Below are 27,698 nucleotides of genomic sequence, written 5' to 3' on the forward strand. Positions count from 1 at the left end.
TATCAAAAAAATAACCCAATCAAAAAATGGGCAGAAGACCTAAAGAGACATTTCTCCAGAGAAGACATACAGACGGCCACTAGGCAAATGAAAGGTTGCTCAACATCTCTAATCATTAGAGAAATGCAAATCCAAACTACAGCGAGATATCACCTCACACCAGTCCGAGTGACCATCATCAAAAAGTCTACAAATAATAAATAAATGCTAGAGGGGGTCTGGAGAAAAGGGAACCATCCCACACTGCTGGTGGGCCTATACATTGGTGCAGCCACTACGGAAAACAGTATGGAGGTTCCTTAAAAAACTAAACATAGAGTTGCCATATGATCCAGCAATCCCACTTCTGGGCTCTTATCTGGAAAAGATGAAAACTCTACTTCAGAAAGATACATGCACCTCAATGTTCACAACAACACTGCTTACAGGAGCCAAGACAAGGAAGCACCTTAAGTGTCCACGGACAGATGAAGGATACAGATGTGGTGCATGTATACAATGGAATACGACTCAGCCATAAAAAGGAATGGAATAGTGCCATTTGCAGCAACATGGATGGACCTAGAGATGACCATACTAAGTGAACTAAGTCAAACAGAGAAAGACAAATACTACATGATATCACTTGCTTGTGGAATCTAAAAAATAATACAAATGAACTTATTTACAACTCAGAAACAGACTCACACACATAGAAAACACACTGTTGGTTACCAAAGGGGAAAGGGGGGGAGGGATCACAGATACATACCACTATATATAAAATACATAAACAACAAGGATGTACTGTATAGCACAGGGAACTATATTCAGTATCTTGTAATAACCTATAAAGGAAAAGAATCTGAACAAGAATCTATACATAACTGAATCATTTTGCTAGGCAGCTGAAACTAACACAATACTGTAAATCAACTATAGTTCAATAGAAAAAAAAAAGGGAGTTTCAGGAGAGTCAGGAGGGTGTGTGTAAAAAGGCAAGCTACAGACAGAACACGGTAGTAACTTTTTATAGCTTGAATTAGAATTGTATAAGTGTTTATAAGGTACAAAAATGTTTTCAATAACTACCACCAATAAATTTTAAGAAAAAAAAGTTAACTTTCCAAATGGTTTGGGCTTTTAGCTATATAAAGCATAAGGACATATATACTTAAGAATAAGTACTCAATAGCAAAAAGACTAGATGAGTTTAGAGTTTTCATAGGCATTTCTCACATCATTAAACTACATCAAGAGGCCAAAAGTAAAGTTATATATCCAAAAGGTAAAGTTTGCACTATCTTCAACTATGCTATAAAAAATTTCAGAATACAAAGATCACGTTTCACTGTTTCTTATTTAAGACTGACCTACTCTAGATTCAACAAGTTTTATTTCTAATCTATAGAAATACATTTTAACAAAAAAAAACCTTTCTTGCTCTCATACAAATGTTTGAAACACTTGGGAGATTACTCCTAAGGAAACAATCTGTAAAATACATCAAGAAACTGTTAAAACATAATTATTGATTCTTTTGTTAGTTTACTTTAAGATTTCAAAAAATTAGAAAAGAACTATAAAAATATTATTCTCTAAAATATTATTCTCTAAAAATCATACCATTATATGTATTCTAAAATGTCTTCAAAAAGCCATTTGGTCTTAAAGCTAGATTTCATCCCTGAAATGTTAGTAATCAAGAATTTAATCTATTTCTTTCTTACAGCTTAAATTTGTTGAGACCCCATGGTGTTTTATACATTAAAACTACTTAGATACATTAAAAAAATAAAGTTTGCACTATCTTCAACTATGCTATAAAAAATATAACAGGAAATAAAGAAATCAAGTGTTCAGAGGAAAAAAACTCAAAGGGGACAGGAATGAGTCGGGGAAAAAAATTGGGCCTGGAATCAAAAGTTGAAAAATGCTATCGTAGATCTGCTACTTTTTAGACATTTCTAAGTACCTATTAATATGCATTTTGTTTACCTAACAGGATGGTTATGAGATAGAGAAATCGTGTGTGTGTGTGTGTATAAAAAGATGTATGAAAACACTGCATTATAAAAAACTATGAAAATATAAGGTAAATACTTTATGTAAAAGGTAAAATTTGGAAGAGTTTGAAGGCTGGTTATAATCTGAATAACCAACATAAACAAAATCATGGAGGCAGAAATGAACTAGTATAGTCAAGAGAAATTGAAACTATGAGTCTGGCTGTTGCAGAAGCAGTGTAACTGCTTATAGGGAAGCAGTGGTAGTATGGTTGAAGAGGCAGGCTTAGGCCAGATTAGAAAGGGCATCTGGTATCTACCTGGCAGAACACAGGGCCCTGTCCTCTTCCAAGGAAGCTGGAGCCAGGAGTCCTCCACCTCCCTATTCCCTAGCAGGCAGGGTTTGGGCACATGGCCAACGCTCAACCGTATACTCTCAATGCAATGAAGCAAAGTACTCAGGAGCCTTTTGGAAATTTTTATTTATGGGAGCTGTAGCAGCATCAAGTACCCTAATCAGATTCTTCCGAGGCATTAACTTGGCTTTGGTTCTTGCTTGTTTCTAGAATCTGTTCTCCTGCCTTTCTGTTAGCTCTGTGGGCTACCCTATAACCTTCTAATAAATTCTTTTTCTGCCCATATTGGCCAGAGTCAGTTTCTCTTATTTGCAACCCAAAACTTTAACCGAATTATGTACCACCTGGTAAAACAGACAATATAATGAAAATCTATACCTACCTGGCACTTTCATACTGTTTCACAGTCATTAATGTATCCTCAATTGTTTTATTCACCAAAGTGTTCACACTGGCAATGAAAAAATTAATGGCTCCTAGAAGAGTTTCTCCATTTTTAGCCAGCAGTTTCTGTGTATCTGCATTATAGCCAAATTCTTCCTAAAACAAAAAAGTCATCTTAATTTATCCAGTTACTAATTAGTAAATGTGACTAAAGAAAATCTCAAACATATCACTATTGGGAAAATATCTGATTTAGAAATCTAGCTTTAGAAGTTTTCTCTTTCAATGTTTAAATAAATAAATAGGAATCTAAATCACAACTAGCTACAGAATTACAGAAAAAGTCGAATAAACCAAATTGCTCAGCTCTGAGGCATAGCTAAAATCAAATAATTTTAAAAAGTGAAACTACTTTGTACTAGAAAAATTATTTTCATTTCTACGTTTTGTTTCTACTATACTGTAAGCACAGCTGTTAAGAAGAAAAATATAGCAGATTATTAATCAGAGGAACTTTAACTTGCACAACCAAATTAGGTAACAATTGGCTAAAACTTTCAGACATAAAATAGATTGCAATTTTTGTGTTTTGACTGAATCTCCTTAAAGTATAAATATTAACAATACACATTTCTTTGTAAACTTAGCAACCAGTTGACTCCCAAGCTCAGATCTATCTGGACAAACAGCTGAGGAAGGATCACTCAACACCAGTTTTAGTTCATTCTCCCTGAATAAACTGAGTCCTAGCAAACATTACACATGACTCCTTAACATATGAATGGCAAGGACTAACTCTAAATTCTGAGCAGAGAAAACTTTCCAGTCTAAGTTTGATTAGTTAACAGATTATCAGGAACACATCTGACCAAATAAAAACTTTGATCATATCTTATTATAAGATAATGTATCTTATTATCAATAATATATCTTATTATAAGATATATCATTCAATGTGAGAATTGTGAGTTTGTTAAAAAACATTTTTAAATTTCAGCTGAAAAAAATAATGTAATTATTAAATTAACTAGAATTTTAGAAGAGGCAAATTTAATGTTAGTGCTATAGGTACAATTAAATTTCCAGGTGATAGAATATTCAATAATTAATAAATACAGGAAGTAAAATTATCTTTATTATGCTACAAGCATTTTCCATCTAAGAGAGGTCCATGTAACTCTTTACTTGGAACTCAGTCTTCAAAATTGTAGACCCCCTGATTTGCAAATATTGGCAGATAAGGATTACATAAGAGGACTATCAATCAATGTATGTAAAAACTAAAATAAAAGGCAGAAAAGCTGAAGAGTTTTGGCACCATTTTTACAAGCTAAGTTACAATACTCAAGACTAAATAAATGTTACTGGAAATAGAATATAGGAGAAGACATTAAAAAAAAACCTAGAGTTCACACAACTGTTATTATTTTCTTTGGTGTTCATTAAGAGGTAAAAGGCAAAATTAAAAAATCACCAAATAAGAGGAAGAAAAATATGAAATTGAGTTGGATATAAATATCATAGTTTTTCTATTCACTGTATAACAAAGTATATGTCATTGTATCATATCCCTGTAACACCGTTCATTGCTAAAAGTTCTCAACATCCACAATTCCACATTAACTTTGAAAATGCCAGAAGTCCTAATTTAGCCACAGGGAGATCTATACAACCTAGAAAGCTGTGCTTTTACTAACAACAAATAAACAAAAAAACTAGAGTACTGTAAGATGAAATCATAGCAGATTGATATGTTATACAGCAGAATTTGGAATCCTATATTTACAGATGAGAAAAACAGCCCTAAATTCAAAGCAGACAGGAGTAAATGGACACTGTTCTGTTTCATGAGTGTAAATCTCGCCCATAATTCTGTGATGAAAATGTGTATAAAACTTCAGATTTTATTGCATAATTTGGAAACTTAATTGGCTAAAATAAAAAAGCTTTTTTATAGTAAGGTACAAGAGACATAGTAGTAAATGTTACAAAACAATTAGGACACTATAAATAAATAAATATACATATGTATATGCATTATAAATACATAATTAAATATGCTTTTTTGGCAATGAAAATAAAATAAAACATGCCTCAAACTTCATTTAGTTGATAAGTTATTTTAGTATTTTCAGTGGACAGGGGTATTTTACACATTATTATAATAGTCAAAGGGTAAACATATCAAGAACAGGGCTGTAGTTCTGTCAGTGAAGAAGAAAGGCCAACACAATTCCTTGATCTAAAAATTTACTTGCTTTATATATAGAGAGAATCAAGTTTCAAAACACTTGAACTTTTTTTCTCTTCAGCAGCTCCTACATTATTTACAATATTTATCACGTGTAAATTTACCAAATATAAATGACCACCATTTCCCATTCAACTTATACATTAGGACTAAATAACAGAAGCATATGATTGGACCTAAAACACCAAGTTTTAGTAATAGATATTATTACCTAATTCATAACAAATGAGTTATTTAAAACAATAATACAGAGCAGTAAAAAACTAGAATCACAATAACTAATTGATAATTGATAGTAATTCGGACTGTGGAAACTTTCCTAATCTCAATGTAGATGTTCTCCTCTCAACTGAGAAAATGCAATTTAATAAGGTGCCATGGTACAACAGAACTAGGAGGAAGAAGGCATGTGATGAAATGGTAAAAGTCTAGTTAGGAAATTCAAACAGTTTGGTGATTCGTATCTTGATTCTGCCACTCAATGGATTTGTGTCTCTCATGAATAACTCAAATTCTTTGGGCCTCCATTTCCTTACTAATAAAATGAAGATAATTCCCTTACAAGCTTGACAGGAAGTGTAACAAGGCAACCTGTATAAAGTTTCTGACAGACGACAGGCATTCATTAAAAGATCATTTCCTATCCCCTTCAGGAGATTTGACTTTTTTTTACTGCTGGATATTGGTTGTTTCTCTAGAAAATGAAGAAACTGGACTAATCTATAAATTCTTCCTCAACCCCCAAATGGCACAATCTCAACAACAGCTATCATAACCATCATAACTTATCTAGTGCCGCCTATGTGCCAGCCCCTGCACTATGTATTTTCCAGAAATCTCAGTTAATATGGCATACGGTGGAAGGAAGTGGACCCCAGCTCTTCACCACTGTCCTCTATAAACTTTTCCTCAAAAAGAACCAACAGGCAACGAAGGGAGTTACAGTGTTGGCGGGTGTGACTGATCCTGATTACCAAGGAGAATTTGGACTGCCCCTCCACAATGGAGGTGAGGAAGAGTACGCCTGGAACCCAGGCGATCCCTGACTACTACCAGGTCCTGTGATTAATTTCAATGGAAAACTGCAACAGCCCACTTCAGGAAGGACTGCCAATGGTCTGGACCTTTCAGGAATGATGGTTTGGGTCACCTCACCAGGCAAAGAACCACCACAGACTGAGGTGCTACCTGAGAGCAAATGCAATATGGAATGGGTAATGGAAGAAGCTACAACCATGTGACCATTTGTAGAAATGAGGACTATAATTCTTTTTTTTAAAATAAATTTATTAATTTATTTAATTTTTGGCTGCACTGGGTCTTCGCTGCTGCACGCAGGTTTTCTCTAGTTGCTGACAGCAGGGGCTACTCATTGTTGCGGTGCACGGGCTTCTCAGGGCGGTGGCTTCTCGTTGCAGAGCACGGGCTCTAGGCGCGCGGGCTTCAGCAGTTGTGGCTCCTGGGCTCTAGAGCGCAGGCTCAGTACTTGTGGCACATGGGCTTAGTTGCTCCACGGCATGTGGGATCTTCCCCGACCAGGGCTCAAACCCATGTCCCCTGCATTGGCAGGTGGATTCTTAACCACTGCGCCACCAGGACTATAATTCTTATTCCTTCCTTACTTTGTTATGAGTGTGTGTGTGTGTGTGTGTGTGTGTGTGTGTAAAGTACCTTTGTTTTCTTCCCTCTCTTATCTTTCTTCCCTTATCACATAAGATATATTAACTTTATATCATGATATATAGCTATTATTAACTTAACACCATAGTATTTAAGTTTCAGGAGGTCAAGGAAAAAAGTGATCCTCACCCAAGGACTTTGCATCATCTTCTAGGGAAAGAGTTACTGTGTCTTTGATAGTACACAGGATAGTTATATCACATTAGGTGGAAGTAAGACTTTACTGTCTTGATTTGGAGATTAAGTGTGGTTTAAAGAGATGCATGTAAGTGCTGCTAAGCTGACAAAGGGTGGACTGTGATGGTTAATTTTATGTGCCCAATTGATAAGACTATGGTGTCCAGCTGTCTGGTCAAACATCAGTCTAGATGTTGCTATGAAGGTGCAGATTTTGTGATGTGATCAACATTTACGATGATAAACACTGAAGACGTGGTTTAAAGTTGGCTTTAAGGAGATTATCCTCCATAACATGATGGGCCTCGTCTAATCAGCTGAAGGTCTTAAGAGCAAAAGTTTGAGGTTTCCTGGAGAAGAAGGAATTCCATCTTAACACTGTAACACAGAAATCTTGTCCGAGTTTCCAGCCTTCTGGTCTACCCTATGGATTGCAGACTTGCCAATCCCTATAATAGTGTCAGCCAATTCCTTAAAATAAATCTTTTGGGTGTGTGTGTGTGGGGGGGTATCTCCTACTGATGCTCTTTCTCTGGAAAACCTTGAATGATACAGAAACATCCTCCTTGTAAATGTTGATTCCAGATTTCAAACTCATCTCCAGTAGGTTCTAGTTTACCATTACTTTTACATTTATAAATACCAATTAGAATGTTCAATTCCATGAATTTAAAAAAATTTCTATATTATATATTTCCTTCAAATCACTTTTGTACACACACTTACTTTCAGCATTTGTTCACTAACAAATATATCAAGTATATTTTGGTGCATAAACATCATAAAAGAAGTAGTATCATGTCTTCTTAGCAAAATAGGATGGTCCAGATTCTTTAAAAAAATGTTGCTTGTTGGAGTTGTTCCTGTTGAACAACTAACTAAATGAAAATACCTGGGATAGTTTGTGCATCAACTTGGTTGGGTCACAGTGTCCAAATATTTGGTCAAACATTATTCTGATGTTTCTGTGAGGGTGTTTCTGAATGAGACATATTTTAATTGGTGTACTGTCAGTAAAGCAGACTGCCCTCCATAACGTGAGGGGGTGTCATGCAATCAGTTGGAGACCTTAATAGAACAACGACTGACCTACCCTGGACAAGAAAGAATTCTACTAGCAGACTGCCTTTGGACTTGTACTGCTACTCTTTTCCTGGGTCTCCAGCCTGCCAGCCTACCCTGCAGATTTTGGATGTAGCAGCCTTGCCAATCATGTGAACCAATTTCTTAAAATAAATCTCTATATAGCTATGTATCCTGTTGATTCTGTTTCTCTGGAGAATCTTGACTAATACAATACCGTATTTCCTTTTGTCCTTAAAAATACATTATTATTCAATGACTCTTTAAGAAAATTCACTTAGGATATCATCATTGGAACACTTATAGCCCGCAATTTCACTGATATGATCAATTTTGCCATCACTGTTAAGAGTCAATAGTGCTATCTCTTTGCAGTCATCTTCTGATTTGTGTAATAATTGTGAAACGTATTCAGCTGGTATTGTAGTCTCTTTCCATCAAGTGCAAAAATGAAAAATTCCAAAATTCTTAATTGTGTTGCATGAACATTAAAAAAAACAACTACATAAATAGTTTCTCCAGATTTCTTTTTGGCAATGCAAACAAACAAAAAGTATTTATCTCACTATTGTATCATTCTTCTAGGCAATGCTGTCATTCTTTAGTTTTCTTATTGTCTTAGTCACCTTTAACATGGTAGGAAAAAACTGATGAGTAATAATGAAGTAATTCCTAAGATGGTGAAACAGCAAAATGTTTTAAGATATAGGAAAATAGGATCATTAAGATCCCATATCATGTCTGATTTCCAATGGACCCATATGGTAGTTGCAAGATAACAAGTTTTATTCTATTAAAAGCATAAGTAAATTTTCTCATTGGAAGACCTCCAAGAAAGAATAAAGTCATGAAATACCAATCCTTACGAAGAGTTTAAAATGCTCAAATAAAAAACTCAAAAATTCAAACTGGGTCCAATGGACTTGAATACTGAGGATTACCCTCTCAGTTCTGTTTAAAAAAAAAAAAGGACTTCACATCTGTAAAAGAAAGATAATAAAAGTACTACTAGCTAAGACTGAGCATTAGATGAGCTAATACACATATAAACCACTGTATCTGGTGTATAGTAAGTCCCCAATCTCTGTTAACTATTATAATTAATAGGTTCTACTGAATACAGCATCAGTGATAACATTACTGCAACACTTCCCCAGACCCTATACTCTGGCTACCTCTCTCCACACTGTGGGGATTTTTCTCTGGGTCACAGACCACCTAAAGATTCCACTTAAAGAGACCGCAAGAGATCATGGAAAGGGACTTCCCTTGTGATCCAGTGGTTAAGAATCTGTCTTGCAATGCAGAGGACACTGGCTCAATCCCTGGTTGGGGAACTAAGATCCCACATGCCACGGGGCAACTGGGCCTGCGCGCCACAACTAGAGAGCCCATGCGCCACAACTACTGAGCCCACTTGCCCTGGAGCCTGCACACCTCAACAAAGAACCTGTGCGCTGTGTGCTGCAACTAAGACCCTACGCAGCCAAAAAATAAGTATTTTTTAAAATGCTATTAATTCTTATTTTAAAAAAAAAAGAGATCGTGGAGAAACAAAAAGGCCTGGATATAAATTCCAATTCTATCTTTTATTCGTTTTGTGAGTTTATAAAAACTACATAACCTCTCTTGGCCTCAACTTCCTCATCTATAAATAGGGGATAACATTTCTTGCAGTGTTAGATAAATTACATGATGTAATGGTTACAAAGCACCTAGCCCATTATATTGAAATTGTGGATACTCAATAATTGCAGCTGTTATGATAACTCGGCTTCCTAAATATTAGTTTCATTCTTCTTTTTGACTGTCTAATGACTCAGTTAGAATTGAATCTCAATGTTTTTCTCAACATTGTCATCTGTAGCCAAACTTTCTTTGTCCAAGACACAAGATATTATCAAATGATTTAATGCTCTAAATTATCTAACTGTGCAAGTTAGAAGTCTGTAGGCAAGGAATTTCTGTACCTTTTCGCTCCATGTGAGGAAAAAAAAAAAAGACATAAAAGGAGTCACTTAAGATATCATTAGAAGTTGTTAATAATGCTTGGCTGAATACTTATATATACAGAAAAATAATTTCATTCTAAAATTCATAATTTTACACTAATGATTTCAGTAAAAGTGTATCACAAATCCAGTCAAGCATGCTACTCTTTGCTCAGGACATTCAGAGACTATGCAGGAGATTTTCAATAGGTGCCTGAATTTACTTTTTACCCACGCCCAGCTATATACATAGCTATGATTCTTTCTAGGCTCAAGCAGGCTGAGTACTCTTTTTCCTTTCCTCTACCAAGTTCCCTTCCCCTGAAACCTCCAGATGACATCTTCTTTAGGGTACAACTGGACCACTATGGTGACAGAAGTCAGTTGGGCCTTCTTGAAAATTATATGAAATATCTTAAAGAACACCACAAGATTACAATTTTATTAAGAATTCAGCAAATCAGAAATGTAACAACTTACCTCTTAGTATACTCCTATTGCCATTTTCATCCCCCTCACCCCCCAATAGTTATTTCAAATAATCTTACATGGAGTTCTAGTGACTTCAAACTCAGGTCAGCAAATGCATCTCCGAGTTGCCTTTGGGTATGCACCATCTGGAAAAGCTGGGTTGACAATGTCTGAGCCAGTTTTAGAATATTTTCATATTTTTTCTTGTTATCTCTTAATATATCAATCTGAGCTTCAAGTTCAAGGTCCACAGTTCTTGATCCACGGCCCAGCTTCTCAGAGATAATTTGTCGAGTGCACTAGAAGTGGAAAGATATACTTTGTTTAGGAAGAAAAAAAAGAACAGAAGAAAAAAACAGTAATACAGCAATCCAAAGTGCAAATGCTGGAGCATATGGCATACACCATTTTTGGCTTCAAACAAGCTAGCCTAACAAACTGAAAATTGTCAGCCCCCTTAGAGGTTCATCAGGACTCAGAAAGTAAATTTTTTATTTATTTATTTTTTTGTGGTATGCGGGCCTCTCACTGTCACGGCCCCTCCCGATGCGGAGCACAGGCTCCAGACGCGCAGGCCCAGCGGCCATGGCCCATGGGCCCAGCCGCTCTGCGGCACGTGGGATCCTCCCAGACTGGGGCACAAACCCGTGTCCCCTGCATCAGCAGGCGGGAACTCAACCACTGCGCCACCAGGGAAGCCCCAGAAAGTAAATTTATCAGACATGTTTATTAACTATTACTTATTAGAGGAAGTTTTAAGACGTATCTAGCTAGTGTATATACTGCCAGATGAGCTCTCTCACATAATCATATTTCACGCTTTGTGCACTTTGGTAGATTACTGAAAACAACTGAGACACCTGGCACTGATTTAAGAATAATACTCGACTATTAATATAGGAATAATAAGAATACCAAAATTCTATTGGTTTCAAATGCTTTTTTTCCTTCGATTTTCCCCTTAAATAGCTGTGTATATGTGTGTGAGTAGGAAGAATGAGGGGAAGAAAGGAAGGAGAAAGAAGAAAGAGGAGGTGGGGAGGGAGGGAAGAGGGGAGGAACAGAGAAAGAGAAAGAGGTAGAGATTACAGATTCCTGAATTCTTAGTATTTGTTGTAAAAGTTAAAATAATGAATGAAATAAAAATGAAATTCCTCTTCCGTCCTTTAATTTGACTAAATAGTAAAACTATTAATAGTTTGATGGGTAGTGTAGACTCTCCTTTAAACCTATATAATCACATATATAATATTCTTAAAGTACACATGAGCCCATGCTATGCTATACATAATATCCTGAGCATTTCCTTTCTAAGAACGAATATCTTGAGACTTTTCCTTGTCAATACACATAAATTTATATTTAGCTACTCATATTTTTCTATTTTAAAATTGAAATGAATTCCCTGACATTCTCTCTTATCATCAACTAAGGATTTTTATGAATAAACATTTTTTATAAAGCAGTCCTTTTTTTAAAAAGCAGACAGAGGAGGAACCAAGATGGCAGAGTAGAAGGACGTGCTCTCACCCCCTCTTGTAAGAACACCAGAATCACAACTAGCTGCTGGACAACCATCGACAGGAAGACACTGGAACTCACCAGAAAAGATACCCCACACCCAAAGACAAAGGAGAAGTCACAATGAGATGGTAGGAGGGGCACAATCACAGTAAAATCAAATCCCATAACGGGTGGGTGGGTGACTCACAGACTGGCGAACACTTATACCACAGAAGTCCACCAACTGGAGTGAAGGTTCTGAGCCCCACACCAGGCTTCCCAACCTACGGGTCTGGCAACGGGAGGAGGAATTCCTACAGAATCAGACTTTGAAGGCTAGTGGGAATTTATTGCAGGACTTCGACAGGACTGGGGAAACAGAGACTCCACTCTTGGAGGGCACACACAAAGTAGTGTGCACATCAGGACCCAGGGGAAGGAGCAGTGACCCCGGGGGAGACTGAACCAGACCTACCTGCTAGTGTTGGAGGATCTCCTGCAGAGGCGGGGGGTGGCTCTGTTTCACGAGGAGGACAAGGACACTGGCAGCAGAAGTTCTGGGAAGTACTCCTTGGCATGAGACCTCCCAGAGTCTGTCATTAGCCCCACCAAAGAGCCCAGGTAGGCTCCAGTGTTGGGTTGCCTCAGGCCAAACAACCAACAGGGAGGGAACCCAGCCCCATCCATCAACAGTCAACTGGATTAAAGTGTTACAGAGCTCTTCCCACCAGAGAAACAGTCAGCTCTACCGACCACCAGTCCCTCCCATCAAGTCTCTTAGATAGCCTCATATACCAGAGGGCAGACAGCAGAAACAAGAAGAACTAAAATCCTGCAGCCTGTGGAACAAAAACCACATTCACAGAAAGATAGACAAGATGAAAAGGCAGAGGGTTATGTATCAGATGAAGGAACAAGATAAAACCCCAGAAAAACAACTAAATGAAGTGGAGATAGGCAACCTTCCAGAAAAAGAATTCAGAATAATGATAGTGAAGATGATCCAGGACCTCGGAAAAAGAATGGAGGCAAAGATCGAGAAGATGCAAGAAATGTTTAACAAAGACCTAGAAGAATTAAAGGACAAACAAACAGAGATGAACAACAGAATAACTGAAATGAAAAATATACTAGAAGGAATCAATAGCAGAATAACTGAGGCAGAAGAACGGAGAAGTGACCTGGAAGACAGAATGGTGGAATTCACTGCTGCAGAACAGAATAAAGAAAAAAGAATGAAAAGAAATGAAGACAGCCTAAGAGACCAATGGGACAACATTAAACTTAACAATATTCACGTGATAGGGGTCCCAGAAGGAGAAGAGAGAGAGCAAGGACCGAAGAAAATATTTGAAGAGATTATAGTCGAAAACTTCCCTAACATGGGAAAGGAAATAGCCACCCAAGTCCAGGAAGCGCGGCGAGTCCCATACAGGATAAACCCAAGGAGAAACATGCCGAGACACATAGTAACCAAATTGGGAAAAATTAAAAACAAAGAAAAATTATTCAAAGCAGAAAGAGAAAAACAACAAATAACATGCAAGGGAATTCCCATAAGGTTAACAGCTGATTTCTTGGCAGAAACTCCACAAGCCAGAAGAGAGTGGCATGATATACTTAAAGTGATGAAAGGGAAGAACCTACAACCAAGATTACTCTACCCAGCAAGGATCTCATTCAGATTCAATGGAGAAATCAAAAGTTTACAGACAAGCAAAAGCTAAGAGAATTCAGCACCACCAAACCAGCTTTACAACAAATGCTAAAGGAACTTCTCTAAGTGGGAAATGCAAGAGAATAAAAGGACCTACAAAAACAAATCCAAAGCAATTAAGAAAATGGTCATAGGAACATACATATTGATAATTACCTTAAACGTGAATGGATTAAATGCTCCAACCAAAAGACACAGGCTCGCTGAATGGATACAAAAACAAGACCCATATATATGCGGTCTACAAGAGACCCACTTTAGACCTAGGGACACATACAGACTGAAAGTGAGGGGATGGAAAAAGATATTCCATGCAAATGGAAATCAAAAGAAAGCTGGAGTAGCTATATTCATATCAGATAAAATAGACTTTAAAATAAAGAATGTTACAAGAGAAAAGGAAGGACACTACATAATGATCAAGGGATCGATCCAAGAAGAAGATATAACAATTATAAATATATATGCACCCAACATAGGAGCACCTCAATACATAAGGCAACTGCTAACAGGTATAAAGGAGGAAATAGACAGTAACACAATAATAGTGGGGGACTTTAACACCTCACTTACACCAATGGACAGATCATCCAAAATGAAAATAAATAAAGAAACAGAAGCTTTAAATGACACAATAGACCAGATAGATTTAATTGATATTTATAGGACATTCCATCCAAACACAGCAGATTACACTTTCTTCTCAAGTGCACATGGAACATTCTCCAGGATAGATCACATTTTGGGTCAAAAATCAAGCCTCAGTAAATTTTAAAAAATTGAAATCATATCAAGCATCTTTTTGACCACACGGCTATGAGATTAGACATCAATCACAACGAAAAAAATGTAAAAACACAAACACATGGAGACTAAACAATACATTACTAAATAACCAAGAGATCACTGAAGAAATCAAAGAGGAAATCAAAAAATACCTAGAGACAAATGATGATGAAAAGACGACGACCCAAAAACTATGGGATGCAGCAAAACCAGTTCTAAGAGGGAAATTTATACCAATACAAGCCTACCTCAAGAAACAAAAAAAATCTCAAATAAACAATTTAACCTTACACCTAAAGGAACTAGAGAAAGAAGAACAAACAAAACCCAAAGTTAGCAAAAGAAATCATAAAGATCAGAGCAGAAATAAATGAAATAGAAACAAAGAAAACAATAGCAAAGATGAATAAAACTAAAAGCTGGTTCTTTGAGAAGATAAACAAAATTGATAAACCATTAGCCAGACTCATCAAGAAAAAGAGGGAGAGGACTCAAATAAATAGAATTAGAAATAAAAAAGGAAAAGTTACAACAGACACTGCAGAAATACAAATCATCCTAAGAGACTACTACAAGCAACTCTATGCCAATAAAATAGACAACCTGGAAGAAATGGACAAATTCTTAGAAAGGTATAACCTTCCAAGACTGAACCAGGAAGAAATAGAAAATATGAACAGACCAATCACAAGTAATGAAATTGAAACTGTGATGAAAAATCTTCCAACAAACAAAAGTCCAGGACCATATGGCATCACAGGTGAAATCTATCAAACATTTGGAGAAGAGCTAACACCCATCCTTTCAAACTCTTCCAAAATATAGCAGACAGAGGAACACTCTCAAACTCATTCTATGAGGCCACCATCACCCTGACACCAAAATCAGACAAAGATACAAAAATATAAGAAAATTACAGACAAGTATCACTCACGAATGTAGGTGCAAAAATCCTCAACAAAATACTAGCAAACAGAATCCAACAACACATTAAAAAGATCGTACACCATGATCAAGTGAGATTTATCCCAGGGATGCAAGGATTCTTCAATATATGCAAATCTCAATCAATGTGACACACCATATTAACAAACTGAAGAATAAAAACTATATGATCATCTCCATAGAGGCAGAAAAAGCTGTTGACAAAATTCAGCACCCATTTATGATAAAAACTCTCCAGAAAGTGGGCATAGAGGAAACTACCTCAACATAATAAAGGCCATATACGACAAACCCACAGGAAACATCATTCTCAATGGTGAAAAACCGAAAGCATTTCCTCTAAGATCAGGAACAAGACAAGGATGTCCACTCTCACCACTATTATTCAACATAGTTTTGGAAGTCCTAGCCACAGCAATCAGAGAAGAAAAAGAAATAAAAGGAATACAAATTGGAAAAGAAGAAGTAAAACTGTCACTGTTTGCAGATGACATGATACTATACATAGAGCATACTAAAGATGCCACCAGAAAACTACTAGAGCTAATCAATGAATTTGGTAAAGTTGCAGGATACAAAATTAATGCACAGAAATCTCTTACATTCCTACACACTAATGATGAAATATCTGAAAGAGAAATTATGGAAACACTCCCATTTGGCACCGCAACAAAAAGAATAAAATACCTAGGAATAAACCTACCTAGGGAGACAAAAGACCTGTATGCAGAAAACTATGACACTGATGAAAGAAATTAAAGATGATAGAAACAGATGGAGAGATATACCATGTTCTTGGATTCGAAGAATCAATATTGTGAAAATGACTATACTATCCAAAGCAATCTATAGATTCCATGCAATCCCTATCAAATTACCAATGACATTTTTTACAGAACTAGAACAAATCATATTAAAATTTGTATGGAGATACAAAAGACCCCAAATAGCCAAAGCAGTCTTGAGGGAAAAAAACAGAGCTGGAGGAATCAGACTCCCTGACGTCAGACTATACTACAAAGCTACAGTAATCAAGACAATATGGTACTGGCACAAAAACAGAAATATAGATCAATGGAACAAGATAGAAAACCCAGAGATAAACCCACGCACCTATGGTCAACTAATCTATGACAAAGGAGGCAAAGATATGCAATGGAGAAAACAGTCTCTTCAATCAGTGGTGCTGGGAAAACTGGACAGCTACATGTAAAAGAATGAAATTAGAACACTCCCTAACACCATACACAAAAATAAACTCAGAATGGATTTGAGACCTAAATATAAGACCAGACACTATAAAACTCTTAGAGGAAAACATAGGAAGAACACTCTTTGACATAATTCACAGCAAGATCTTTTTTGATCCACCTCCTAGAGTAATGGAAATAAAAACAAAAATAAACAAATAGGACCTAATGAAACTTCAAAGCTTTTGCACAGCAAAGGAAACCATATACAAGACGAAAAGACAGCTCTCAGAATGGGAGAAAATATTTGCAAAAGAATCAATGGACAAATGATTAATCTCCAAAATATATAAACAGTTCATGCAGCTCAATATTAAAGAAACAAACAACCCAATCCAAAAATGGGCAGAAGACCTAAATAGACATTTCTCCAAAGAAGACATACAGATGGCCAAGAAGCACATGAAAAACTGCTCAACATCACTAATTATTAGAGAAATGCAAATCACAACTACAGTGACGTATCACCTCACACCAGTTAGAATGGGCATCATCAGAAAATCTACAAACAACAAATGCTGAAGAGGGTGCGGAGAAAAGGGAACCCTCTTGCACTGCTGGTGGGAATGTAAATTGATAAAGCCACTATGGAGAACAGTATGGAGGTTCCTTAAAAAACTAAAAATAGAATTACCATATGATCCAGCAATCCCACTACTGGGCATATACCCACAGAAAACCATAATTCAAAAAGACACATGCACCCCAATGTTCATTGCAGCACTATTTACAATAGCCAGGTCATGGAAGCAACCTAAGTGTCCATCATTGAATGAATGGATAAAGAAGATGTGGTGTATATATACAATGGAATATTACTCAGCCATAAAAAGGAACAAAATTGAGTCATTTGTTGAGACGTGGATGGATCTAGAGACTGTCATACAGAGTGAAGTAAGTCAGAAAGAGAAAAACAAATACTGTATGCTAACACATATATATATGGAATCTAAAAAAAAAAATGGTTCTGAAGAACCTAGGGGCAGGACAGGAATAAAGACGCAGACGTAGAAAACGGCCTTGAGGACATGGGGAGGGGTAAGCATAAGCTGGGAAGAAGTGAGAGAGCGGCACTGACATATATACACTACCAAACGTAAGACAGATAGCTAGTGGGAAGCAGCCGCATAGCACAGGGAGAAGAGCTCGGTGCTTTGTGACCACCTAGAGGTGTGGGAGGGAGACACAAGAAGGAGGGGATATGGGGATATATGTACATGTATCGCTGATTCATTTGTTATACAGCAGAAACTAACACACCATTGTAAAGCAATTATACTCCAATAAAGATGTTAAAAAACAGGGAAAAAAAGAATTCATTTTGAAAGTAATAGGACAAATGGAACAAAATTAAAGGGGCAGGAAGAAGCAAAAGTAAATTATTGCTCTACATAGATCTCCTACTTGGGGGAAGATAATATAACGATGAGCAGTGTATAAAATACCATAAATCACCACCATATAGGTCATGAATTTACAAGATAGTCACTGGGTACTACTAGTATTTAAATAACACCAGGAGCTTTTGTACATGCAAAAAAAAAAAAAAAGGAATAAAACAATTTAAGTACAAGGAAAAGAATAATTTCATGGCAGCAACTGATAGATATTACATTAAAAGAGTTATTAAGAGTGAAGGATAGGGAAAAAGGGAGCATAAAAGGAAATACTAGAAATTGAACAGGGGAGACAGCTCAAGAAGTAAATAAATAAGGTAATATGATAAGAAAAACGGGAATGAAAGTCTTAAAGATACTGGCTTTAAGACAACAAATATTAACTTGATAAAGGTGTGAATAATGGTGGCACATTCTTAAAACATTTTAAAAAAACATTTAATGTTTGGAAAAGATGCCAAAGAGGTCTGAATGCTGAAACTGAGATTATTCTTAAAAAAATAAGATGGACTTCTAAAAGTACCCTATTCTACACTAGGAAAATACAAAACAAACAAAAATGATAAACCAGAGTTCATTACTCACAACTGTTCCTGCAGATGTGAATAAATAAGAAAATAAATTTTGTATTCAAACTGTGCAAATAAAATCAGGTAGATTAAAATAATATTTAAGGGACTCCCCTGGTGGTGTAGTTGTTAAGAATCTGCCTGCCAATGCAGGGGACATGGGTTCGAGCCCTGATCCAGGAAGATCCCACATGCTGCAGAGCAACTAAGTCCATGCGCCACAACTACTGAGCCTGCGCTCTAGAGCCCGCGAGCCACAACTGCTGAAGCCCGAATGCCACAACTACTGATGCCCGTGCACCTAGAGCCTGTGGCTCCACAACAAGAGAAGCCACTGCAATGAGAAGCCCGTGCATGCTCACGAAGTGCAGCCCCTGCTTGCTAGAACTAGAAAAAGCCTGTGCGCAGCCATGAAGACCCAACACAGCTATAAATGAGTAAATAAATTAATAATAATAATAATATTTAAGAAGATAGGTCCAAGGCCTAAACTTAAATCACTCCTATTACATATTTGGTTTTAATCACCAGACTGCTCTTGGAGCCAAAATTAACAACCAATAAAGGAGGTGCTAATATTCTCTTTTAGGAAAAGCCTTAAAGTGTTTGCTAGAGAACAGAAACAGACAGAAGAAATTAAAGTTAGAAATCATGTAGGAACTGAAGTCCAAGAAAGAAAGGATCAAAGCCATAGCTAGAATCAAGGTCCTCAAGAGTGATGGATAACAAGCAAAGTCCTAATTCACCCAAATCAGAATCAATACTTGAAGGATTATCCAAATGACAACGAATGTCCTATATCAGCTCACAATTTGGATCAAAAAGGTCAAAAAGCCACAAGAATAGAGCGGCATATGTCAGCCCAGACACACTGGGCTACAAACTTCATAAAATCATGTAAGCTAGGACTTTCTCTCTTTTGACTTAGACTGAGATATCCAAACTTTTCTGATGAAAAAAATTTTCAGCTAAAAATAAAGTGATCACTCTGAAGAGAATAACTCTTTCACATAGTACTATGCCATGTGTACACATTACGAAGACTGGTCATTTTTATTAACAGAAAGTCTGAATGTGGTATGTTAATGTAGAGATAACTGGAATCTTAATGATTCAACTCAGATTACTGAAGAGGTAAAAGACAGAAGAAAAGGAATACATGATAAACACACACATATAGGGAAAAAAAAGATAAAGAACAAGGAAAACACAAATTAAATGACGTAAGAGAGGAAGGCTAAAATGAGAAAAATTTAATTTGGTAATCTGTAAAATTACTAGGATTTAGTTCAGAAATAAGGCCTGTATTCTTTAGGCTCCAAATGTGTGGACAGAGAATGTCAATGGTTAGAGTCAAATTTCAGGAATAAATGAACAAAGGAACGGCTGAACAGAATTTAATAAATAAATGAATGAAGCTCAGTCTGGTATGAAAGATAAACAAGTGGAATGAAAGGGAGCATGAAGGGGAATTCCAAGCAGTAGGCAAATACAGCCCCGTGAACAAAGCAGTAGAGGTGTGAGAAAGCACAGCTTGTTTAAGAAACATCTGGATAACCTGGTATGGATCACTGGATCCCTGGGTGAAGAGAAGAGCAGCAGGAGATGAAGTTGGAAAGGTAGATGGGGTCAGATTCATGCTGTTCTAAAGACAATGGGGATCGAGTGAAGGATTTTAAGCAAGAATGAACCATGTCAGGCAGAGCAGAATATGTAGGCTAAGAGAATTTGTCAAGAAGCTACTACAGTAACGTGAGAGAGTAATCATATGGCTGTGAAGGGTGAGATGGAGACGAGGGGATAAAGTCAAAGAATCTTAAAGAGGCAGAATCCATTTAATAATTAACTAGATACGTGGAATCAGCGAGAAGATGAAGTAGACATTTGAATATTTGGGTGAACTGTTGTGATATGAGGGAATACAAAGGGAAAAACAATACATGGAATGAGAGAATCCATGTCCTTGAGAACAAAAGGGGCAATGAGTAAAGAGAATGTCCTGAGTGGGAACAGTTTTGCAGGCATCCACTGATGACTTTTTGACGGCTACCACTGGCATTTCTCAGTTCTACACTGACATGAACTAAATACTTTTTTGGAAAGCTTCATGTAGCGGTTTCAGGGCACTTTTACCATCTTAAGAATACCTGTACTTTTGTAGAAAACTGCAGATCATACTTTAAAAATACTAACTGAAAGAATAAATTTGCTTTTGTATTACTCTTTAGAAGACACATAAGAGACTCCCGTATAAAAATACAGACAATTCCTGACTTACAAACCACTAGGCCCACTACCAATTCACAAATACAGCCAGTGTTACGGCTAATGCTCTAACTTGAACTGCTAGGGCTTTCACCCACTTAACTATTCTATGAATTCTACCATCTTGTCTCTGTTAAGATTTGACGGTACTAAGTGGATTTGGGGCTTATCTATTTGTAATACATCAAATATAGTACAGATTAAATAATTTGCTTACTTGTTTTGTGAGAACATAACAAAAATAACCAACAATTACTCTGAAATAATACAACTAACAATAAACTTTTGAAATCCAACTCATTTGCTGGGTGTACGTTAGTGCTTAGTTATTACAATAAACCAGAGAATTCCAAAGTTTGGAAAACTAATATACCTTTTTTGACATTAAGCTGCTATAAAGCATCAAAAAGCTGCAGATTGTGACAAACATATCTAGAGCAGCTCTGTATACAGCTAAATGTGCTCCCTCCCAGGCACTGTATTTCTTCTTCAGCTATGTGTTATCTGTCAATTAGTAAGAACTTTAGTAGCTTTTTTTTAAACTCTTGCTACTGACGTTTTAAAATACATTTGTGCCAAGATCAATAAGACAAAATACTTCATTTTCTAATTGTATATTTATGTTTAAATAGCATTATTCTCTCCTATATATTCATATAATTGCAAAATAATAATTTGAATAACATACAAATGAAAATTCTTAGAGCCAGATAGGGTAGAAACATTAAAAAAAAATTACAAACCTTGTAGGTATTTAGACTCCATTTTCTAACAAGTTCTAACTTTTCCATTGCAGGATTTTTAGTTTCATCTGCTAGAATAACTGGTCCACTTTTTGTCTGCGTTCTCGGGCCACCTATAAGATCAGAACAAAAGATAAAAATGCAAACCAGATAAAGACAAGTAGAAAGAAAACAAAACACTGATGTTGTTCAAATTAAACTACTTATGCATTTAAAGAAATAAAAAAGTTCCCACAAGGTGAAGGACTAGAATTTCCTGGAATCATTTTGAGGATAATTTCCTAACACTTAAAAAAAAAATGTTTCTGCGGTTTGTCCATCTTCTTAAAAGCAAATCCTGCAACTGGCCTTCTTCTCTGAATACACTGCTGTTTACTTCAAGAAAAGAAAATTTCCACAATTAATCTTATAACCTAATGATTCTAAAAAAAACTGTCAGTGAAAATCTGAAAGGCCACGCACTCTTCACAGTGATCTCCTTTCACTATACTACACAGAAGAGAGCAACAATAGAATGTTACTGTAATTTTGGAGGATTTAAAAACACTATAATTTTAAAGTCATTAAAAATATCTTACCACTAGTATAAGAGGCTGTGTTATAACAAGACCTACACTGTACTTCGTTTTTTCTCAAGAGACCCCCCCCCACTTCCCAAAACAGCCATAATTAATACAGGCAGTATAAAGCCCTGATAATGCATTGCTCCAACAATCAAGAAATTATGACATAAAAGCAACTCTACAACTATATAGTTCCTAATAGTAAAATATTTTTTGTAGAAGAAAATATTTAATAAACATTTATGATGCTCATGACTTGGGATAGAAACTTCATAATAATTTTAAAATAACAATGAGAAGAAGACAAGCAAAAATCTCTTTTCTCACTCCTCTAGCCAGCCCAGCCTTTCCCACAGCTTTACCACAATCTAAGAAAGAGGAGAGCATCAAACACATCAAACACATTTAAGAATTTACAAAATTCTCACAGAAACAAAATAGAAACTATTAACATTTCCTGTAAACAGAAATACACAGTTTCTTTTTTCCCTGCTTTTATGGTCCAGCAATACTGAAGTGCAGAGTACTTTAGGATCACATAAGTGAACCAACATTTTCCAGAGCAAAGAGAGGATGATTGAAAATGAGTCGATTGTACAGTGTTGTTTAATCGTAAGGTAAATTAAATTTCCGGTTTGAAATAGAGCCTAATAAACTTTGAAAAGCCAGAAAGATAAGCTATGGCTAGAAAGATTATTTTCCTTATTGTTAAAAAAAAAAAAAAAGCAGCCAGCAAAAAAGCCAGAATAACGCACACCTAAGAATATAACGCAAGTGATAAGAAGCCGAGTGAATTAGTTTAGTTTCAGCAGTAGCAAGAAGGGCTTTATCCAACCAGTGCAGTGAATACCTGCAGGAACAATTAAATCACTTCCTTGTTGAGCCAGTCGAGTAGCTGCCACCCTGCTAGGAGACATAACAGATGGCAGTGGTGGTGCTGGGGAACCTGAAAAGGGCAGACATTTCACCGTGAAAATCCTTTTCTCCCTCCACATAATTACATTTTGAATACAGGTGTACTGACATTTTCTTTAAGATATTCAAAAACTAGGATTAAAAGCTAGAATTAATATACTTGTTTTCTTGCAGAAATGGACTCATAATAAATGGATGCTATTAGACTGAGTTCTTAGTTTCCAAATCAATTAAAATAATGTGATTAGAGTCCCACAGCTGAATGATTTAAAGCTTAAGTAAATATTTTATCACTTGCTACTCTAACATAGGGAGGAAAGCTTTTCAAGTAGAAATCCAAAGGCACATAACACTGTATCAAATTTAAAATTAAAATTCATAGAAATGTGAATGAATCACAGCCTTCACAGAAATTGTAGCCAAAATTTTCATATCATATATCAAATATCACATAGTGTAGGTCACTGCTGCTCATAGTATGGATGCAAGGGGTCTCCATCAATTATGTCACCCGGGAGCTCACCAGAAATGCAAAACTCAGGCCCTGCCACAGATCTACTGAACCAGAATCTGCATTTTCACAAGATCCTCAGGTGATCTGCATGTTTTTTTTTAAGCTTGAGAAGTGCTAATATAGAGTGCTATTCCGATTAATCATAAGCATTACTTCTGAAGCTTTTAAAACGTACCTGAGACACTCCATAAAATCTTCTGATTATCAGTGAAACAGGTATCTGTAGGGCTTTGTTTTTCTTTTTTGACAGGTTTAGCTTTTTTATTCGATTGATTTTTGGTTTTCATTTATTTATTAGGTAAATAAAAATTATATATTTAAGGTGTACAAAGTGATGTTTTGATATATGTATACATTGTGAAATGCTTACATCCATCACCTCACATAGTTACCTCTTTTGTGTGTGTGGTGAAAAAACTTGAGATCTCTTCTCAAGTATACATGATTATTAACTATAGTCACCATGCTGCACATTAGGCAACTGTAGTTTTTTAAAAGCTACTTAGGCTATTCTCAAACACAACTAAGTTTGAGAACCAGAGGGAAGAACACAATTTTTGAGTGAAACACAACTGAGTTTTAAATTCTAACTCTGGGCTTGAAATTCTGGCCCTATTTAACCACATAGTATCAATATTTTAGTATCAGTAATTTGCCAGTAACACCCTGGCAAATTACTTAAGGTCTCTGAGCCTTAGTTACCTATAAAGTAAGAAAAACTGACTACCCAACATTGTTGCTAATGGCCGACATTAAACTAAGAAAACTGTCTGGCATTAAAGAAAATTAGCTTCAACTGATTTCTTTATTTTAAATTCTAAAGGCTATATATCTTTAGGGAAGTGATAATTAAAAAGAAGTTGAAAAAATTATTAACATCCTTCCACATTTAGCTGAGTATATTTTAATGTTTATAAGATAATTTTATTTCAACTACACTCTTTCCCAGTTCTCTAGAAAACACATAATGTATCAAAATTTATAATTAAAATTTTCTAATAAGAATCAACATCAACTTTCTCATATCCCAGATATACTAAGATCTGATCAGAAACAGCCACCAGGTTTAATAATATGAAAACCTTAATCTGGACTGGATCTAATGTTAAAATCCAAACATGCAATAGATCTAAATAGGTTGGTGCTACCTTTCAAAGTGAGAGATACCTGTCTTTAAAAAAAAAAATCTGTTGAGCCATAAAATTTAAAACTGGAAGGGGACTTCCTTGGTGGTCCAGTGGTTAAGACTGTGCGCTCCCAATGTAGAGGGCATGGGTTCAATCTCTGGTCAGGGAACTAAGATCCCACATGCCGCTCGGCCAAAACAAACAAACAAAAAAACAAAACAAGAAAACTGGAAGGGACAACGGAAATCAACTAGTCTGACATTAAACTACAGGAGAAATGAGGTGCAGAGAGGTTAAAACAGCTTCTTATTAGAGACTCAGATGTTCCAAATCCACACCACAATGTCTCCATTATTAAATTCAATACAGAAAACACGAATCCATAAATTACTTGTTGAGTTGGAAGGCATTTAATGTTATCCAGTTCAATCACCATTTTAAACAAAGGCTATCTCTACTATCCAAGGCACAAGGGTTTCTATTATATAAGGAAGTGTTAAATAAAAGATGACTACTGTAGTTCCATTTCTTGATGATCCCAGGAACAGAGCTCTGTTGTTCTGGTTATTACTGTTTATTAATCTTACATAAGAGATAACCCCATGACATAACATGAGATATTTATAATATATGTAACAAATGATACAGAACTTTCCAAACTAAAGTAGCAAAAGACATGGTGCTGAGGTAAGTGTGTACCTTCAACTGTTTGCTCAAGGTAATTATTCTCTGTATCTTCAACCCTTTAAACCACTAACTGAGACTAAATTAGTTACTAAAATCATTCACAATAAATAAGTAAATCATTCCAACAAAAAATAATTCTTAAAACTCTATGCTTCTGCTAGTTGACTAAATTTGGGGAATTTGCTCTGTTTTCTCTCAACAGCAGAAATCTAGGAATATGAATGTGTATGCAATGATCAAAGCCCCATTAAAACAAAACTCAGATACCAAGTATACTTCACTCTTATGCGTTGATTTATTCATGATTTCTACTATTATTAATTCTACAATGTATTTGCTGGGCAGATTTCAGTATTTCTTGTTGTTAGGCTGAATTTAAGTATCATTTCTTCTAAATTTGCTCTAGAGATGGAAAAGTAAATGGTAATAGAGTCATTTAAAGTTATCATTCAGTCATTTCTCCAGAGCGCTAACATAGCCCCAACTCCTAATATTTTTTCATAAGACCTATTTCTTAAATTCTAAACATGAGAAAATCATGTTCATTCCAATTTATCTAAGTATGTCTTCAAATAAGGGCACTTAAGGCTTCCCTGGTGGCGCAGTGGTTAAGAATCCGCCTGCCAATGCAGGGGACACGGGTTCGAGCCCTGCATTAGGAAGATCCCACATGCTGCGGAGCAACTAAGCCCGTGCGCCACAACTAATGAGCCTGTGCTCTAGAGCCCGCGAGCCACAACTACTGAGCCCGTGTGCCTAGAGCCCGTGCTCTGCAACAAGAGAAGCCACCACAATGGGAGCCTGCACACCGCAATGAAGAGTAGCCCCCGCTCGCTGCAAGTAGAGAAAGCCCGCATGCAGCAACGAAGGCCCAACGCAGACAAAAATAAATAAATAAAATAAATAAATTTATAAAAAACAAAACAAAAACAAGGGCACTTAAAACAACTTTCCAATAAATGCTCAACTAATCTGAGTATGGCAGAATGATTATCTTTTTCATATAAACAACACAGTTTGTTTAAAAAGTGTTTTACAAAGTCAATTCAAAAAGACATAAATTACCGCCATTATCATGAGACATTTTTTATTCCAATATGAAGGATTAGGATAGATCTATAAGCAAGTGAAAGTGACTGGCATTTTCATGCTCATGCACAGCAGGTTACAATGGCCAGCTGACTTCGATTATTGTATAATACTATTCTGATTAAGGGAGAAAGAATAAAACCAAACATCAGCTAAATAATTTCACTGAAAATATTTAAAATATCTTAATTGTAAAAGTTTTTTTTTAATTCTATGTTGACATTTAAATTTGGAAATTGGTGACTGGTGCAAAAATGATGTCACATTATGCAAAGTAAGCCTTATATCTTTAAGCACTCATAATTTTAGGCAATCAGTCAACCTTTTCAAATTCAAAGTTATCCTCTAGAGAATAACACCACAATACTATGCAATGACTACGGAGATACTGACACGTATGCTCCCTTTCTATATCTTTATTTTTCTGAACATAAGAATGAAAAATGAAAAAAAATAATGTCAGTAGGTAGCCCACTCATTTTACAGCCTAGAGCAGAGGATATTATATTGGGTTATCCTATTCCAGGATCCATTTAACAAAGAATATATTTCAAAATACAGGTTTAAAAATTTTATTTATTTATTTATTTGGCTGTGTCAGGTCTTAGCTGCAGCACATGGGCTCTTCTTTGCTGCGTGTGGGATCTTTAGTTGCAGCATGCAGGATCTTTAGTTGCAGCATGTGGGATCTAGTTCCCCGACCAGGGATCAAACCCAGGCCCCCCTGCATTGGGATCATAGAGTCTTAACCACTGGACAACCAGGGAAGTCCCAAAATATAAGTTGTTTCTGACTAAAGTATTGGCCATTAGTATAATAAAAATATAGAATACTATTATCTGCAAGAGGGCTAAGGATTACAAAGGCATGGAGATATCTTTTTTATTTTGTGAAATTATAATGCAATATTAAAATTAAAATTCTTCATTGAACATCAACTATTACTACTTTAACTATAGCTCTGTCGAGAAAACGATCCATTTTCACGTCCAAATTTCCACATGATTTTACTTTCTTTCACTTGTGTGAAAATGAAAGAATACCTAAAAAATGTTATTATAGGCAAGAGCATTAAAAAAGGAAGCATTTTTCTTTATATTAAAAATAGACATATATACATGGGATGTGTGCAGAAAAGAGCTAACATAGTAGGTCTAACTACTTATCCTTAAAAAGACCAGCTTACAGGGCTTCCCTGGTGGCGTAGCAGTTGAGAGTCCGCCTGCCGATGCAGGGGACATGGGTTCGTG

At 36.0% G+C, this 27,698-nt stretch overlaps 1 protein-coding gene across 7 annotated transcripts in view; it reads right to left on the reverse strand.

The window, feature by feature from the left end:
- ARFIP1 (ARF interacting protein 1) overlaps positions 1 to 27,698 on the reverse strand; it is a 123,737-nt gene that overhangs the window by 35,580 nt on the left and 60,459 nt on the right. For 6 of the 7 annotated variants that reach the window (XM_082638138.1, XM_082638136.1, XM_082638139.1 and 3 more), the window contains 4 exons: positions 22,967 to 23,062; positions 21,554 to 21,666; positions 10,456 to 10,677; positions 2,724 to 2,881 (listed from right to left, as the gene is read on the reverse strand). In XM_082638138.1, the coding sequence (XP_082494264.1) occupies positions 2,724 to 2,881; positions 10,456 to 10,677; positions 21,554 to 21,666; positions 22,967 to 23,062 (589 nt within the window). The remainder of the gene's footprint in view (positions 1 to 2,723; positions 2,882 to 10,455; positions 10,678 to 21,553; positions 21,667 to 22,966; positions 23,063 to 27,698) is intronic. The other variant, XM_082638137.1, reaches the window with a different exon arrangement.

The sequence above is a fragment of the Mesoplodon mirus genome (genome assembly GCF_964341445.2).
Source record: "Mesoplodon mirus genome assembly, chromosome: 2".
NCBI classification, from domain to species: Eukaryota; Metazoa; Chordata; class Mammalia; order Artiodactyla; family Ziphiidae; genus Mesoplodon; species Mesoplodon mirus.